The sequence below is a fragment of the Amphibalanus amphitrite genome, unplaced genomic scaffold (genome assembly GCF_019059575.1).
Source record: "Amphibalanus amphitrite isolate SeventyFive unplaced genomic scaffold, NRLGWU_Aamphi_draft 001989F_arrow, whole genome shotgun sequence".
NCBI lineage: Eukaryota > Metazoa > Arthropoda > Thecostraca > Balanomorpha > Balanidae > Amphibalanus > Amphibalanus amphitrite.
The window spans coordinates 44,029-60,810 of NW_024883482.1; the positions used below are offsets into that span (position 1 = coordinate 44,029).

At 44.0% G+C, this 16,782-nt stretch overlaps 2 protein-coding genes across 2 annotated transcripts; one reads left to right on the forward strand and one right to left on the reverse strand.

The window, feature by feature from the left end:
- Nucleotides 1–2,654: 2,654 nt before the first annotated feature.
- Nucleotides 2,655–11,578, reverse strand: LOC122376028 (protein quiver-like). Its single transcript, XM_043355684.1, has 4 exons — nt 11,453–11,578; nt 7,205–7,366; nt 4,681–4,778; nt 2,655–4,153 (listed from the first exon to the last, which is right to left on the reverse strand). Exons 1-4 carry the CDS (start codon nt 11,502–11,504, stop codon nt 4,034–4,036), a joined length of 432 nt encoding a protein of 143 aa, XP_043211619.1. The 5' UTR covers nt 11,505–11,578; the 3' UTR covers nt 2,655–4,033.
- A 1,666-nt stretch (nt 11,579–13,244) lies between these two features.
- Nucleotides 13,245–16,241, forward strand: LOC122376031 (prostaglandin E synthase-like). The gene is made up of 4 exons (XM_043355687.1): nt 13,245–13,474; nt 14,395–14,586; nt 15,119–15,349; nt 15,846–16,241. The coding sequence occupies exons 2-4, from the start codon at nt 14,464–14,466 to the stop codon at nt 15,936–15,938; spliced, it is 447 nt and encodes a 148-aa protein (XP_043211622.1). The 5' UTR covers nt 13,245–13,474; nt 14,395–14,463; the 3' UTR covers nt 15,939–16,241.
- Nucleotides 16,242–16,782: the final 541 nt, after the last annotated feature.

A 16,782-nucleotide genomic window follows, 5' to 3' on the forward strand; every position in this document is an offset into this window, starting at 1 on the left:
GCCTATCCACGCTCCGACAAGCGATGAAAGCCGGCGCCGGAGGCCGAGCGAGGGGGATCGACCCTCACTCGTCACGTAGGGGGGAGGGAGGGGGAGGGACCGGGGAGGCATATACGCAAACGTTTATGTTATATGTTGTAACTTCGTTCAGTCAAAATAACATTGTGTCGTGTGGTTCCCTAGATCGTAACACGAACGTTGGAAATAATTGCAAAGGCTTGGAATGGTTAGATGGAAATGATGTTTTTTAGTCGTTTTATCACAGAGACATCATTCAAACAAACACTGGTGCCTGTTTCGAGCCTGTACGTCTATCTATTTACCTACGACAGAGAGATCATTTGAAGTTCATACGTATCGGCAGCCTGTTTCGAGACTAGATATTTATGTCGATTCACTACAGAGACGCACTTCAAACGCACTTGTCTGTTTTGAGACTGTATTTCGGTCAACTGACTTCACAGGCGCTGTACTTAATCACTTTACCATGCGACAAAGTTACGAGATCGAATAAACTAGCGCTAATCAGTCGACAGGGGAGGCTATTCCATTTCAGGAATCAGGCGCGGTTGATGGACGGGTTTTACAAGTGTAAGCCAGTGGAAAATAGCACGCGCCTGCAGGAGCGCAAAAAATGCACGTGTGCTGTTGGCATAGTGCGCGTGCAATGCATAATTAGTGCACGTGTGAGTGAAATATACCAACGTCAACATTCCAGGAAAGAAGTTTTACTTGAAATTCTACCTGCCAATGAGTATTTAAGTAATTTAGACTTTTTGTTAATGATGCTACGTGCGTGCTTTTTATACCGCTCTATTAACAGCAAGCAAGTGTGCTATTTAAGTGTAACGGATCTGCCACCTTTTTGGGATGTGCTGGTAGGTACATCACATACCTGTGTAGAATTGCTGCGTCTTTGTGTGTGTTTAGCACCATCAGCAATAATGCACAGCTTAATTGTTTTCTAGCTTACACAGTCATTCATTTTGAGTATTTCACCACGGGACGACATAAGTGGACACGGTCTCATCTTTATTATGCAGCAACAATATTCTACCTCTCAAGCTAACTTCTAAGCGTACAGGCGCAAACCATTTGAGACTGAATCCGGTTATGAGCTATTGTGTCATACAGGTCTTCTGAAAGCTCAACTAAACATTTTATTGTTTTTATCACTATCGTAAGACTAACAACTTGAAGTCATATTGGCTATATGACCTAAATGTAGCATCGGCTTAAACCAATTCTCTGCCAAAGCAATTAAAAGCAGAGTGTACTTATACCTCAGCCGTCAATGAGTTTTTCTTGTGACTGACGCATGGCAATGCCTCATAAACAATAAACAATAAAACTGTATCAATATATGAGATAGGTAATTACTTCTCAATCACTCTAGTCATTAACTAATACAAAACTACTAAATAGCTCAATGTCTATTTGGATTTAAGCGCATGATCTCGGTTTAACCTTCGCCCTGGTGGGGGGGGGGCCATTTTGGCCCCCCCCTGTGGTTTTTCAGCGATAACTCAGAAACCACTTGAGTTAGCGCCCTGAAACTTTGTATAGCTGTTTATTCAACATTTTTACATCATGTCCTTTTTTTGGGGGTTCGGGTCAGGTCAGGTCAGGTCACAAGGTCACCAAAACTGACACCACCTCTAAAAAAGTTCAAAGCTCTCTCAAAGGCACAGCTTTTATCCGATCGATGTAAAATTTACAGTACTTGAAGATGTCACCCAGCTCTACAAAATGGCTATCTCGGATTTTTTATAAATGTGACCTAAGGTCAGGTCAGGTCATCGCTGCTCCCCATTATAAGTCAATGGGAGAATCGAAAAGTAGTTGTTTTTCAGCTAAATCGGGCGTGATTGTTCCTATATTTCGTTATTGAAGTGTCTTGGGTCAGCAAATCACAGCCCATGTGAAACCATTTGCTTGTGACCTCGCTGAGGTCACGCTAGGTCATCTCCCTGGTCACCAGAGGTCACCAGCGGTTTTTCTGCACTTACTTGTTATTGAATAGAGATAGAGACTCCGTTCGACGTTTATCGTGTTTGTCTCGTCAATGCGGATCGAATGATATGCAGCATGACCTATTTCGGTAAGGTCATGACCTTGACCTGAGGTCAAATTTTCAAAATGACCTTTCGAGGTCAAACTATATATCATTCGACGCGTCTCGACGAGCCAAGCACGATGGTGCATGAATCGTTTCTCTATTTTCTCGTGAATGCATGCTATAGTTAAAAACATTTTCAACGAAATTTGCCAAGTTGACCTTGCATGACCTCTGTAGGCCAAACCGTTGAGCTGAGGTCAAATCTGACGAACCTTGGCGAAAGAGCTTGAAAAGAGCTATCGATTGCTTTTTTCCGCGGCTCTCTAGCTCTTCTAGTTTCCGAGCTACAGCGGAATATGTCCGGCAACACCGAAAACACTGAAATTTGACCTATGATGACCTCTAGCGACCTCAATATTGACCTTAGCGAAAAAATGACCGAAATACTTTCGAACGTACTTGTTATGGGCTTTCGTTTGCTTTTTTCCGCGTCTTCCTAGCCCTCTTCGTTTTCGAGTTAGACGGGGGGGGGTCATTTTGGCCCCCCCCACCAGGGCGAAGGTGGCTCAGACCCACACCAGGGCGCGGGTTAATATTTCCCAGGCTCTGGTGTATTGAGATACAGTGGAGAAATAATAAGAAAGAAAAGACAGAGAGGAAAAATAATTAAATCGGGTAAACATTTGCATCGTATTTACATCCTACTATTAGTGCCACCTCCGCAACAGTGACAAAGCACAAGCCTAAAGGCAAATTTGTCTATTTCATAACCCTAAAGCTTATTTAGCTACGCATTCATACCTTGAGATCATCAATAAGCGTTCGAAGCTGGAGATCATTTATAAGAAAAAAGCACCATATCGGAAGTTGATCAGATATGATGTAAGGAAGTTGCTAAATTGAAGATATATGGCTTAGGTACAGAAATGTTATATTCGATTTCTGTGAATAATTAAATATCTGGTATACTACTAACCGACTTAGGCGGTAAACAAAATACAAGGAAGGGTAATATGCCAGAAAGAAATTAAGAACGGGAGAGACAATGGGAGCTGGGGAGGAAGGGTGAGAGAGAGAGAGAGAGAGAGAGAGAGAGAGAGAGAGAGAGAGAGAGAGAGAGAGAGAGAGAGAGGGGGAGAGAGAGAGAGAGAGAGAGAGAGGGACAGAGAGGGAGAGAGACAGGGCACGTAGGCTGAGTATTTGACTATTCATTCACATCCTAGCAAAACTTTCACACACTCTCTGAATATCCCATAAAGATATCATGCACTATATCTGCTACTCAGTTCCATGCTGACCACTCGCGTCTAAATCAAACTCGCTACATTTTCTCATTGCTTATTGTGGGCCCATTTTGAAGTGTTGCCTCGAAGGCATCTGCTACCATTTCTCGCTCCCAATTTTTCTTCTTAGATCGACTGTGGCTAAAGGGCTCTAGAATCTCTAGGCTAACAACAAAGCACATAAGTTTTTAGTAAGATAATGTTGCTTATGGAAACATTAAATAGAAAGACGAAAGTGAGGCTGATCTTTAAAACGTCCCGCTAACAAATAACGAAAAAATTGTTCTTGCCTCGTTTCCTTACAACATGTACCAGAAAACTAGGGATACACGAATTAAAAGAAGTGTGCCTGATTGCAGCCTACTATCCCTGCGCGGATAGAATGTAATTAAGGCAGAAATCACTAAAGAAAACTGATAGGAAGTAATTGCAAATCGAAGACAATATGCCGGAATATCATCCTAACTTCAAACAGCAACAGTTTGCACACTATTGTCCGTGTCACCTAGCAGTCTGGCTTTAATCACCAAATCTTGAGTATTTTCGAGCCTTTTTAAAACAATTAACGTCTCAATCACGCCACAATCTATCAACTATTGCACTTATCATCCCATGCACTCATGGCCCAAACAGCGTCTATAGATGGCGCTCGTGTTCATGAGCAGTCTCTATAGATGGCGCCGGTGTGCCATTATGCTCGCATATGCAGTAGCCAGCTGATGGCGGCGGTGACGAGGAGCAGCAGAGACATCTTGTGGTCGTTGGCGGAATTACAGAAGTCGTCGTAGCAGGAACAGTAGTACAGCATCACCTGAAGCAGGATTGGGGCAAAGTGTTAAACAGTTGAACACATGTGGGTGTAAGCGAGCTTGACATGCATTATCCTGCACTAATATAGGTAGCAAATAAAAAATGGGTCGACATTAAAACAAGCTATTGCTTTATTAAATAGTATTGCGCATTCGCAGATAAAATGTGGCTAAAGCCTTCAAAGAACTTATATAAATCTGTACCACATAGGATATGCATTATGGGTAGCTACCTATTAAAATATGTATCCATCTACCTTTAGTCCTTTACATGTTTCTTTCTATAACTCTAACATCATTTGCTCATGTCTGTCAGTGCCAATGTTGCCTTTCTCTCCGTCCCGTTTTCGTTTCCATCTCTCGCCCTTTCTTTATCTTCCACCTCATCGTTCCTGTCTTAATTTGCACAGTCTCTATTTTTACCTTTGTCTCTATTTCCCCACTATCCCCACACGTGTTTATTTTGTTTGGCTTTAGTCTCTGACTCTTTATTTATCTCTTTCCCTCCTCGTCTGTAGGCAGCTCTTACCTCATAAGTTCCGGCTTTACGCATACAGTCTCTGCCGGCCATGACTTCTTTATCGTCCACCCAACCGCACGAGCGGACGATCCTCTGGTGCCCACGAACTGTGAATAACAATTACAAAATAACATTTTAGATTATGGAGAGGTGCCTTGTATTAAGCTTAAGGCTTTTGCACCAATCCTATTTGTATGTTTTGTGCACCCTTACTTTGTCTGGTTTGTTAAAATAACTAAGTTAATTGAGTTGAGTTGAGCATTCCACAACAACAACACCCAACAGGAAAGCAAAACTGAAAAGTATAAACCAGTGTTCATCGGGGCATGAAAATAATAATAACATAGTAATTATTCAGACAAATACCCAACAGGATAGGAGGAGCGAACCATTCTCCTTTCACACATGGACTAAAATTAATAAAAACACAATAACAGTCGATAGCAATAACATGATAAGCGGATTGAGCAATCGTTTGCTGGCGACGGATTGAAAATAACAAAAAAAAGTAGTCTAGCAGAAAAAAGCAGAAAAATGACGTTTTCTCTCCCTCTTTCTCTCTCTCTCTCTCTCTCTCTCTCTCTCTCTCTCTCTCTCTCTCTCTCTCTCTCTCTCTCCTCTCTCTCTCTCTCTCTCTCTCTCTCTCTCTCTCTCTCTCTCTCTCTCTCTCTCTTTCTTCCACACACTCATACTTCAAAAAACTAGACTCAATCACACAAATAACGAGAAACAAAAATACCCTAACTATATACCACAGAAACTTCCACTTACTATCCCAAATCCAGGAGCGTAACAACGCTAAAAAATTGTGCTGGCAAATTTATAAGGGGAACCATCCCTCAAGGGGGCGCCATCGCCCGGGGGGGGGGGGCGCTGTTACCTAAGCGAATGGAGGGAGCAAGAGGGCCGCTTACCTGTGAAAGAGGGGCGCCTATGAAGCTTTAACCCGCGCCCCAGTGGCGGTCTCGGCCAACTTCGCCCTAGTGAGGGGGGGCATATGTTACCACCCACCTCTAACTCAAAAACTAAGAGGGCTAGAAAGACGCGGTAAAAAGCAGTCGATAGCTCTCAATACGTACGTTTGAAAGTATTTAGGTCATTTTTCACCTTAGAGCAATATTGGGGTCACCAGAGGTCATCAAAGGTCAAAATTTGCCAATTGTCATTATATTTTTCAGAAAACATGCCGCTATCTCAGGAACTATGGTAGCTAGAAAAACGCATGGAAAAGCAATCGATAGCTTTTGAACTCTTCTTTTGAAAAGGCCATTATCAATATTGTCCTCAGGTTAACGGTTTAGCCTCCAGAGGGCAAAAACTCCAAAAATAGCTGTTTTTACGAAAAGTGTTTTTCGACAATAACTTTCGACTACAAAAAGCCACTATATTTCTATTGCCAGAATCGTGTTCCCCTCACCGAGACGCGTCGAATGAACTATAATTTGACCTTGAAAGGTCAACTTAAAAATTTGACCTCAGGTCAAGGTCATGACCTGACCGGAAAAGGTCATGTTGCATATCAGTCGATGCGTCTCAACAAGACAAACACAATGAAACCATCCCCAGCGTTCTATCTCTTTCCAATCGCGAGTTATTGGCAAAAAACTGTTTGTAGCCTCAAATGACCTCGGATGACCTTTCTAGAGGCTATCAGCAAAAATGACACCTTGGTCATCACGAGTGGACTAAATCATTGTGATTCTGAAATATTTGGACTGTTCCTATGCGTACACACGGATCTAGAGGCATTTTCATTTTTCTCCATTGACTTGTAATGGAAAGGTCATGCCACTGACCTGACCTTAGGTCACGGATATAAAAAATCCGAGATATACAAATTGTAGGCTCCCATAACAGCATGCAATCCACCAAGTTTAAAACCTTTCTGACAAACACTGCAGGCTGGACATGATTGCAAACTTTTTTTAAGGCTTGGTCAGTTAACTTGACCTGGTGACCTGACCTGACATGACCTGGGGTCAAAAATTTCACACATTGTCCAAAATTGATGTACCAAAAGCTACCCCAAGCGGCGCGGCGCTACGCGCCGCGGTTTTTTATTCACACGCGAAAAACGCGACAGGGTGGTAACATATGCCCCCCCCCACTGGGGCGAAGGTTAAGGGGCGCTTCCATGCAATAAATGGGCCACATTAGTAGCGAGAGAGTCGTTTGTGTACCGTTTCTCAGAGGTGGTGTGCCGTTTGCGGCAAATATAGGTATAGTAGGCACAAGAGGACAGAGAGAGAGAGAGAGAGAGAGAGAGAGAGAGAGAGAGAGAGAGAGAGAGAGAGAGAGAGAGAGAGAGAGAGAGAGAGAGAGAGAGAGAGAGAGAGAGAGAGAGAGAGAGAGAGAGAGAGAGAGAGGGAGGGAGGGAGGGAGAGAGAGGGAGAGAGAGAGAGAGAGAGAGAGAGAGAGGGCTTCCATAAAAATGGTGCGGACTTTCCGCACTTTCCGCTTAAGTGGTTACGCCTCTACTTGAGTTACGTTGGGGTGATTTGGGCCGAATCGCCCCACGTTTCAGGACACTCACTATGATGCACGATCTTGCGACAGACAGTGCTGTTCATGTTGTCTAGATGAGGTCCCTTCAGTTTGAGATCACAATCCACCATTCCTACGGCTGTGCGCGAAAACTTGTCACCGCAGGAACGATCGTATCGAGAGTTGCACTCGTAACATTGGATCGCCAGACCTGGGGAAAAGAGAGAAAAAAATCGTTAGAGACGTATTTGAAAAAGGAAGAACATCCGCGTTTTTATTTAATTGGTCGGGGAGGAAGTTGCATTTGTAATAGTGGATCGCCAGGCCTGGGGAAAGAGAGAAAAAATCGTTAGAGACGTACATGAAAAGGTATGAACATCCACGTATGTGTTTCATTGGTCGTGGCGGGAGTTCCCATTCGTAATAGTGGATTGCCACATCTGAGAAATATCAGCAAAATATTCTGTTCTAAGAAGAGTAAATACCCTCTGGGATAACCTGGTATTGACCAAGCTATTAGTATTTAGCGCCGTAAAATAAAACTTATTCGTACATACATAGCCTCCAGGGGTACCTAACCTATACCTAACTCTTTCTTGCAGATTAACTTTAGAGCTTTTCTTCCGACGGCAGCAGTGTCTACGCCAATAATCCCTCCCCGATATTCTATAGCGATTCAATATGGACTCGTCCAAAATCGACCCGAGAAGGACATTAGCTATATGGTGCTGAATATGACAGCTGATGATAGTTGCCAGCCCGAGGGGAGGGAACTTTCCCTGACACTTTTGGCCTTGTGCCAGGCGGGCGTTATGATACCCACTGCTGGGTGCTTTGTTTATCATTAATGTTTCTATTCTATAGATCTTTCATGAGAACTAACTATTAGATACTTCTTTCTAGTGTTTAGTACCTACGTATTATGTATTGAAGCATTTCTGTGGTGTGAAATGTGGATAAATTTGAGGAATGTCACCTCACTTATCCAACGATTCAACTCCCTCCATATCACACACACGTAGGTATTACGCTTGCTTATCATAAAAGTCGTTAACGTCTCTCATTTAAAATCATCTTAAAATCATCAACGTCACTCATTTTCCTCTATAACCTCCCCCTGTCATACACCCTTCCCATTTCGACCAAGTGCCACGCCCTGACCTCACACCTCACCCGTTCACGGTTCACCCCTCACTCCTCACCTTAATGCACACCTTGACCCTAACCGTCGCCCGACACCCACTTTCTCCTGCATCCCCTCTAGAGATGTCAATCGGATACCAACTTTTTGGTATACCGATACCAAACCGATACCAACTTGGTATGTGGCACTTCAATCCTAATGCGTTTGGTATCTTGTTGGTATTAGCCGTTTTCACGACGGGCTAACCGGCGAGTGCACCTAATTTGACCAAATCTGCACCTAATCTCTTTACAGCAAATATCTGTATTTTATGAATCTATTTCAGTGTTTTTATCGATGTTACTCTCTGATAATATGACAAAGCAGGCATATAAGCAATTAGTGCAACCCTAGCTGATAGCTAGTAAGAGACACACTGAACCTGATTTGACCAAATCTGCACCTGATCTGCACCAAATGTGCACCAGATGTGTACCAGATGGCCGTCGTGAAAACGGCTATTATGAACCCTCACTATTGCATAAGACGCTGAGAACTTGGTAAAAAGTTGATATTACCCTTGTGTTCCCATGTTGGTTCGGTTTCGGTATTTCCTTACGGTTTTGGTTGGTATTTGGTTTGGCATCGGTATTCCGATTTTCTGTAATTGACATCACTAATCCCCTCATTGCCCCTACAGATTTTGCTCCTTCACAGTCCTTCATACACTCCTTGTACGGAGACTAAGGAGTCCCTGAGTCCCTCATAACCCCGAGTCCCTTTCTCCTTCAACAGTCCCACATACCCCTGACCCCCCTCACCCACTGACAGCCCTCCCCCTCACCCCTCCCCAGGGCGGCTCCCTTTGAAGCCAGTGTCGCCCCGTTTCGTGTCTTCCTCGAATATCCGCAACGGGATCGATCAAGCTATGTGGCCAACAGCGGACTGGCCAACGGATTTCTATTTGATAGCCACGACCCCGCAGTCAGCTGACCTTTGGGCCGACGCTAGTAGTCAGCTGATGGGCAACGAAACAGGGACCTAGCGGGGTAAGTTTTCATAAAGACTTGTTAGAAATAATTCATAAAGCTAGGTGTGCGAATGTAGTGAAAAGTCGCTCAAAAACTGGCTTTGCATTTGAGGTGTGAGTGAATGTTTTTTTTATTCACAGTTATATTCAATATTTATTTTATTTTCAATAATTATAAACACAGAGACATTTGCTCAGGAACAGAAAAAAAAAACGTAAGCCGAAAAACCCTGATGCCAGTGATAGTTCGTTCCGGACCCAAACGAAGCCTTCACTAACTGAGCACCCGAATCTTCGACCTGAGGGGAGACTGTCCCGTTTTCTGCTTATACCTAACCCTACCATTATGATGTCATTAGCAGCCGTTAGGGATGAACGCCTGAAGCTATATGCAGTACCGCGAGGCAATCTATATCTGATCCTACCGTTAGGCGCCGCTAGGGGTAGACGCCTGGGGTTATACTGTACCGCAAGACACCTAACTCTTAGTTCTACCGCTAGGTGCCGCTAGTAGTCGGCGCCTGCAGTTATGCTGTACCGCAAGACACCCTACTTATACTTTTACCGCTAGGTGCCACTAGTAGTCGGCGCCTGGAGTTATACTGTTCCGCAAGGCACACTACTTTTAATTCTACCGCTAGGCGCCGCTAGTAGTTAGCGCCTGGAATTATACTGTACCGCAAGACGCACTATACCATTCCGCATTAAATGGCGCACTTTGATAGCGTGCGCGTGCCTGAAAGCATGCTTTATCGGATAAATAAAAACCTGTCGGCCAATCACTAAATGACTTATGATACAGTTCAGAGCTCAATTTGTTGTTCTTTAGCAGCAAATGGGCACCATGGAGTGTCAAGGGGAATTAGAATCATCTGCACAGTAAGCATATTTTATGGGTTAGCTTGCATAATTAAGCTGTTAGCTAGGCTAATTGAAAAATGACTTATGTTTCATCCATAAAAAATATTCGGATAGAACAACCAAACGAACTAAGGAGCACAGACCCCCGATTGCCTATGCGTTAAGTACGAGGCAAAAAATATATATATATAGCGGCTTTTGAAAACGTAGGAAGATGCTTTCCCGTCTATCACTTTTTTCAAGCCACATCAACCACTAGTGAGTTTGGAAACGACAAACATGTCCAACTTCTTCGATTTATCGACAATATTTGTGCTGAGCTTGTTAGAGAGCTAAAGGGCGCGCAAACAAGGCTTGTTTTGGCACCAGATTTATGATCATTTAAGCCTTCTATTGGAAAGAAAGCACCGCTTATTTGGTAGGTACTGAAGGTAAATAAATAGGAAGTTACATAAATAGATGCACGTCTTTCTTCACATTGCATGACTATAAGATTTAGCTAATAACCAGCGCTGTCCACCAAACACAAAGAAATGGCCTTGACCCGGCCGCAGCAGCCCCTCGTGACCTCACAAGCTAGCAGTGGTTAGGGGAGGGGACGGGGGGGGTGCGGGGGAGGGGGACGCTGGTATGTGGTGGGCTCCGCCCCCCTGGCCTGGGGCGGTGCCTCGTTGCGACCACAGGCAATCGGTTGGATTGTTCGTATATTGTTGGCGAAAGTAAGATTTTGATTTGATTTTAGTTAATCAGAGGGATAGACACGTTCAAGGGCATATTGTAGGGTACATTTGTGTGAGTAACTTCGATGCTATGCTTTGATTAGGGTCACGTAGAATGCGTGGAACTACCAAAAGACGATAGAGGCGCTGGTGTCATACCAGCAACTAGCCTCAACTTCTTTATTTAGCTACAAAATGACATTGACATACCAATTGACTTCACTGAGCAGAAACAAAAATCGTCAGAAATCGAGAAAGCAAACGTCTATTGTTAGCGGTATTGCCGCAGTTCAGGTCAACATCAATCGGTATAAAGATGAAAGTATGCGACCTAAGCGAGAACCTTGAAGAAGGGCAGATTCAATCGAATGAAAGTAAGCAGCCTTATAGTTTCAAGTTTTTGGAGCGCAATAAGAATGCCTTGCTTCACTTACCAAAAGGGAACACACGTTTTTATCAATTGCTATACCCACCTATCATCACGTGCGTTTTAGCGACGCTAAATGGAGGTAAAAACATCGATAACATTACACAATATCTCGCGTAAAACGATCTACCACTCACCTCCTGTCACACAGAAAAACAGCAGCAGTAGCGTTTCACACAGAAAATTCATGGCGACACAAAAGTCTTGGCAGTGTTGGAGGAGGCGTTTGAAGCAGAGAGGACCCACGGCTACTGGAAGCAGTTCCTCACTCTGCCGCCAGAGGCGCTGCTAGACGAATCGATAAGCCAAGGGGACTTGCTACCGATCTATGGTGGGGCGGCAACTCCAAAGGGGAGGCTCCTGGCACCCAGCGATGGCCTTCTGGGGCGTCAGTGGGGTCAATAGGGGAAGGGGAGCCGCGGCTTATGCAATTTATTAGGAAACAGAGAAACATGATAGAAAAAGAAGAATGTACGGCCAGAATCAGAGTGCTGATATCTTGCCTCGAATGGCTTACGAATTGATGATTGAATGGCGAGTCTATTTTAGGCTCATGTTTCCCAATACATGCGACGCTTCTGGAGTTATATTTATCATAGTTGGCAATGAATGGGTCAAAGTAATCCGTCGTTCTCATTCGAAGGATTGCATCCCTCCCTCAATCTGCGTCGTGGTGGGGAACGTTCTTATGAAATTCTGATGGATTTTTATGGACACTTTTTATTTTTGCCTGTGGTCTGTGGAAGCCTATTATTTCACCTTGGTCAAATCTGAGGACACACCAGCAATAATAGGGTTTCAAAAGAGTTATCGAATACTTTCTTTTCGCGGTGTTGTTGCTCTATAAGTTAACGCTCTAGGAACAAACATGTCTAAAAAGGTCAAACTAGAAAAGGTTTGACTTTTTATCTCCTCTGGTTACCTGACTCTTACCAGCCAGCAAAATGACCGGGCTGCCATTTTTATTGTTTAATTATAATTCATGCTTTTTTACAGCGTAGTTACCGCATTTTCGCCACGCGTCCCAGGCGTGGGATGGTCACATTCCTCTCCTTTCCGCATCGATACGTTACAATCGAACAATCGCTTTGGGGTGGGTCCATTACCTAAGCTACTTACCTAACCTCAGTTCCGAACCGACGACCGCCCCACCAGGATTATTGTGAAAGAAGTTGCAACCCACAGTAACTGTCGAAACAAAGACGGCCTGGTGCAAAGGGAAAAACAAACACGTGTCCTAAAAATGATTTATGTTTGGGTAAGAAATAAATGTGAATTAATTCAAGCATGTAAGCCAGTTTCAATCATTCATTGAGCCCATTGGACAATGCATAAGTCGTTTAGCTACTGTTTTTCATGATTTCCTACAGTTTATTTTTTTCTCCAAATGCCATCTTTTGTACTTGTATCACAATTCTGCGTTTAGTCATTGTGTCAATCCACTGATAACGAATCCTGAAGAGTACTAACTAACTATGCTTCTGGGATTACACTACTTTTCACCGAGCTGAAACAGCAGAAACCATCCTCCCAATCGAACACGCACGATGACTGTAGATACCGTCCTATTTGCGGCAGCCTCTCGCATATATGCATACCAACCGGCACTGAAGGTATGCAAGTCATCATGACTGTCCATTTGTTACCACCCACTCGGGGCTTGGTCAGTGCTCCCTGACCTTGAACAGGGGCGCAGTCAGGCATTAGAAGTCGGGAGGACGATGCATAGAGATGAGCCGATATCTTCAATGACTTGGCTTGGTGGATAGGCGTTTAATTGATCTTACGATAAAATACGAACTACTGCGATGCTTTATCTGAGTTCCGCCTACGACAAAAAGCCATGATCTAGCCGAAAAATCTACAAACATCTAAAAATCGCTCGTGAGCTGATCACTAGTTCCGCCTCTGCAGGAATGCCTCAGGGATCACTCTTCACTAGCGTAGTAGCGTTATACTGTAGCTTCAGCTGTTACCGATACAGACGGTTCTAGACAGCGAGGCGGTCGTGGCACGTCAAGGTTTATCCACGTGTATGAGCAGATACGCTGGTCAGATTTAGGACAAGATAGGACGAGGGACGAGGGTGGAGCAGTTGTGCGCGCAGAGGCTCGGCAGAGGAGGTTTGGGCGTGGAGCGACGAGTGCCAGCAGAGACCGGTAAGGATTGAGGGTTTAGGGGCGCTGTTGTGTGGTTATTGCGTGCGCGGTAGTTGCCCATGGTGTAAGCGTTCACGACGTGTGTAGGTATAGTGTGTATTGTGCAGCGAACTAGCTTGAAAATATTCTCATATGCTTGCGTGGAGGGTCATTTGTTTACCAGGACTAAGACAGATACATTCCTAATACAGTTGAGTTTGGATAATTTGAATATAATTATGAAAACAACGTAGCATGAACATACAATGCGCAGTTGATAAGCATCGTTAGTATATAATTTAAAAAATGCGTTATTCATATTTTGCTAAGTGTTTGTGACCGTGATTTTCGGTAAAGGTTAAACGTAAAGTTCCATTTGGTTACATACGATTAAAGCTCAACGGAACGCCGGTTATAAATATACAAGTAGCAGCCTTGTTTATGTTCAGGTCTAGCGTCTTGACGACTGTAGCCGAGGCTCCGGTAGCAATTATCTATCCGAGGGCATTACATCGTTAGCGTGTCCGCATCTCGTATCTAGTTGGTTTCTTGGACTAAATTGCAATTGGGGTTGACTTTACTCAGGCTACTGAATATTGTCTATAGTGGGCGGGTCACGATGTCTACACTAAGTCAAGAGTGAAATACTTGTATTGTGGTCATTGGTCTGGATCAAGCTGGTAATTAAGAGGGAAACCAAATCGCTTCGTAGTCGTACCAAGTTCGCCCTCAAACCACGTCCTCATGTAGTACTGCACTGTCGTGAGCTTATCTCTTCCTTGCGCTCGCTGGCAGTATCGTGCACTTAGGTATCTCGCTGAAAATGCAATCGCAACTAATCGACACCTAAACCCAGTGCTCTACAGAATGCACAACACACAATCACAAGCTTTCTTCATGAGACTTATCATCATCAGAGCTGACATTTTTTTCATCCACAGTTCATCGGCGAGGACAAATCAAAAGACACTACCTCAAGACATCAACTCGAATAGAAGCGACACCTCACCATGGCTGTGACCCTCAACATCGACGCTGACTTGCTGAAGACGTACGTCTTCTGGGGCACCGTTCTCATCGTCAAGGTGCTGATGATGGCTTTCCTCACCGGAAGGCAGAGGATGAAGAAGAAGGTGGGTGAGACGTAGCTACCCTTTTTTGGATTCATGAGAGAGTTTTAGCTTGTAGCTGTGTGGTCTGTGTGATGTGGAATCCACATGTGGATGGTCTGTGCGTGAAAAGAGCAGTGAATTCGTGTGAGAGTCATATCCTTTTATGTAGATATCGAACATAGGGAATGACCACATAAATAAAATAAAAACAAAACAAACAAACAAAAACGCAGCGTGGGAGGTGGTCTATTCCTACATTTAACAAATATTGTGAGCTGTAATTGTAAATAAGAATATACTTATCTCACAAACCAACTCCTAACACTGCACGTTATAGATATTTCAGACTCACCTATTTCTTCGCGATCGTTTTTTATAACGCTGATCTTTTACGTTATTTAATGATCGTCAACCATCATCAACGATGCATAAAACGCGAATTTGGTCTGATTTTACTGCACGTTTCATATATTTTAACCCACTCACCTGCTTCCCTTCCACGAGCATTTCCATCACCTAACACTCACCCCACCCCCACCTCCCCCATTTTCAGATTTTCGCTAACCCGGAAGACGCGCAGTCTCACGGCGGTAAGGTCAAGCTGGACGATCCTGATGTCGAACGAGTACGTCGTGCTCACCTTAACGACCTTGAGAACGTGGTACCCTTCCTGCTTCTCACGCCGCTGTACCTGTCCACCGGGCCTGCGCCGTGGATCGCCGCTAACCTGATCAGAGGATTTGCTGCGGCGAGGATCGTGCATACGATTGGTTATTTGAATGAGGTGAGAATCGGGGAGAGGGGGTGGGGAAAGGGAGAGAATGAGAGAGAGAGAGAGAGAGAGAGAGAGAGAGAGAGAGAGAGAGAGAGAGAGAGAGAGAGAGAGAGAGAGAGAGAGAGAGAGAGAGAGAGAGAGAGAGAGAGAGAGAGGGAGAAATAAAGAAGAGGAACGTAATGGAGGAAGAGCAAAAGAAAAGTAGATGTGCCGACGAAGCGCCATTGTTTACCCCCAGGTTTAATTAATATTATGTTACGGAAAATATGTATAAAGTATCTGTTACAAAATATTTGATACAGAAATGAGATAGGAGCAAGCAGAGCAAGAGTAGGTACATGGACATTCGTTGAAGAGCTAGAAAGTTCTTAAAAATAGCGCTCCGGCAAAACTGCGTAAGTAAAATACATTGCTAGCATAACCAACATTCACTTCTTATGCGCTGCTGCAGATTCATGGAACTGTCAGTTCTACTCTGACCCGTTCAATTTCTGTTCAATTTCAGATGTCTATCCGCGGTCTCGGCTTTCTCGGCGGGATAGCGATCTGTATTTTCATGGCCGGATCGACTCTCTACTCCTGCTGCTCAATCGCCTAAAACTGCGGCCATGTCGTCGACAAGGGGTCGATGCATTCCATCGGGCGCGTGCTTTTTCAGGAATGTTTAATTTTTGAATCATGCTTGAAGTGAAACAGAAAAATGAGTCGTTTGTTTATGTGTCTGGTAAGCGATGTGTCTGTTTATGTGTTTGCTTATGTGTCAGGTCTGACATGCACAGCATCAGCCATCAAGCTAGGGTGCTAGGGGATAAATTAAATGTACCTATTTTCTATAGTTCCATGCTTACGTGACAGTGGGACTGTGGGTATATTGAAGTGGAAATACAATATTTGAAATACCTTTGTTGTGTTTGAGAAGAAGTAACTAAACCGTTGAGTCAACATGCTGCCACCGAAAGCCGCTGTAAAATTGGTGAATAAATGTAATATGTTTTGCATTATTTACACACTGGAATGGATCGATGATTTTTGATAATAAATACTAATTGCTTTTCAAGTTCCTGACAAAGTATCTTTTGTTGCCTGCGCAAAGCTCCAGGCGAAACTGTAGCTAAGGTTTATCTATCAACCATGAGTGCGCACTGCGCATTATCCCAACTCCTTAGGCACTAGCTCATGACTTCAGAAGGCTTTTTCTAGCTGCAGACCGGGATAAACCAGGAAGCGCCAAAGAGTCGTCGGACCGGACAAACCATGTCAGAAGCCATGAATGTTAGCCATACGTGGTAATCACTTATACGGCATCTGAAAAGTCATTGTACTGTGACTGCTTAGTTGCTATGTTACTCTAGCTCTTTGCAACGTGTCACATTGTGAAATATATACGGAGCTGTTGGGCAGACTGCGTCCGGAGGTAAAAACGACTTTTTACCAGCTAGCTC

Bases quoted from the DNA above. Each gene is read 5' to 3' on its own strand.
- LOC122376031 (XM_043355687.1), top strand. From the start codon at position 14,464: ATGGCTGTGACCCTCAACATCGACGCTGACTTGCTGAAGACGTACGTC. The intron at 14,587-15,118 runs GTGGGTGAGACG...CCCCATTTTCAG, and splicing joins GGCAGAGGATGAAGAAGAAG to ATTTTCGCTAACCCGGAAGA. The intron at 15,350-15,845 runs GTGAGAATCGGG...GTTCAATTTCAG, and splicing joins CGATTGGTTATTTGAATGAG to ATGTCTATCCGCGGTCTCGG.
- LOC122376028 (XM_043355684.1), bottom strand. From the start codon at position 11,504: ATGAATTTTCTGTGTGAAACGCTACTGCTGCTGTTTTTCTGTGTGACA. The intron at 7,367-11,452 runs GTGAGTGGTAGA...TCTTTTCCCCAG, and splicing joins GTTTTTCTGTGTGACAGGAG to GTCTGGCGATCCAATGTTAC. The intron at 4,779-7,204 runs GTGAGTGTCCTG...TGTTATTCACAG, and splicing joins TCGCAAGATCGTGCATCATA to TTCGTGGGCACCAGAGGATC.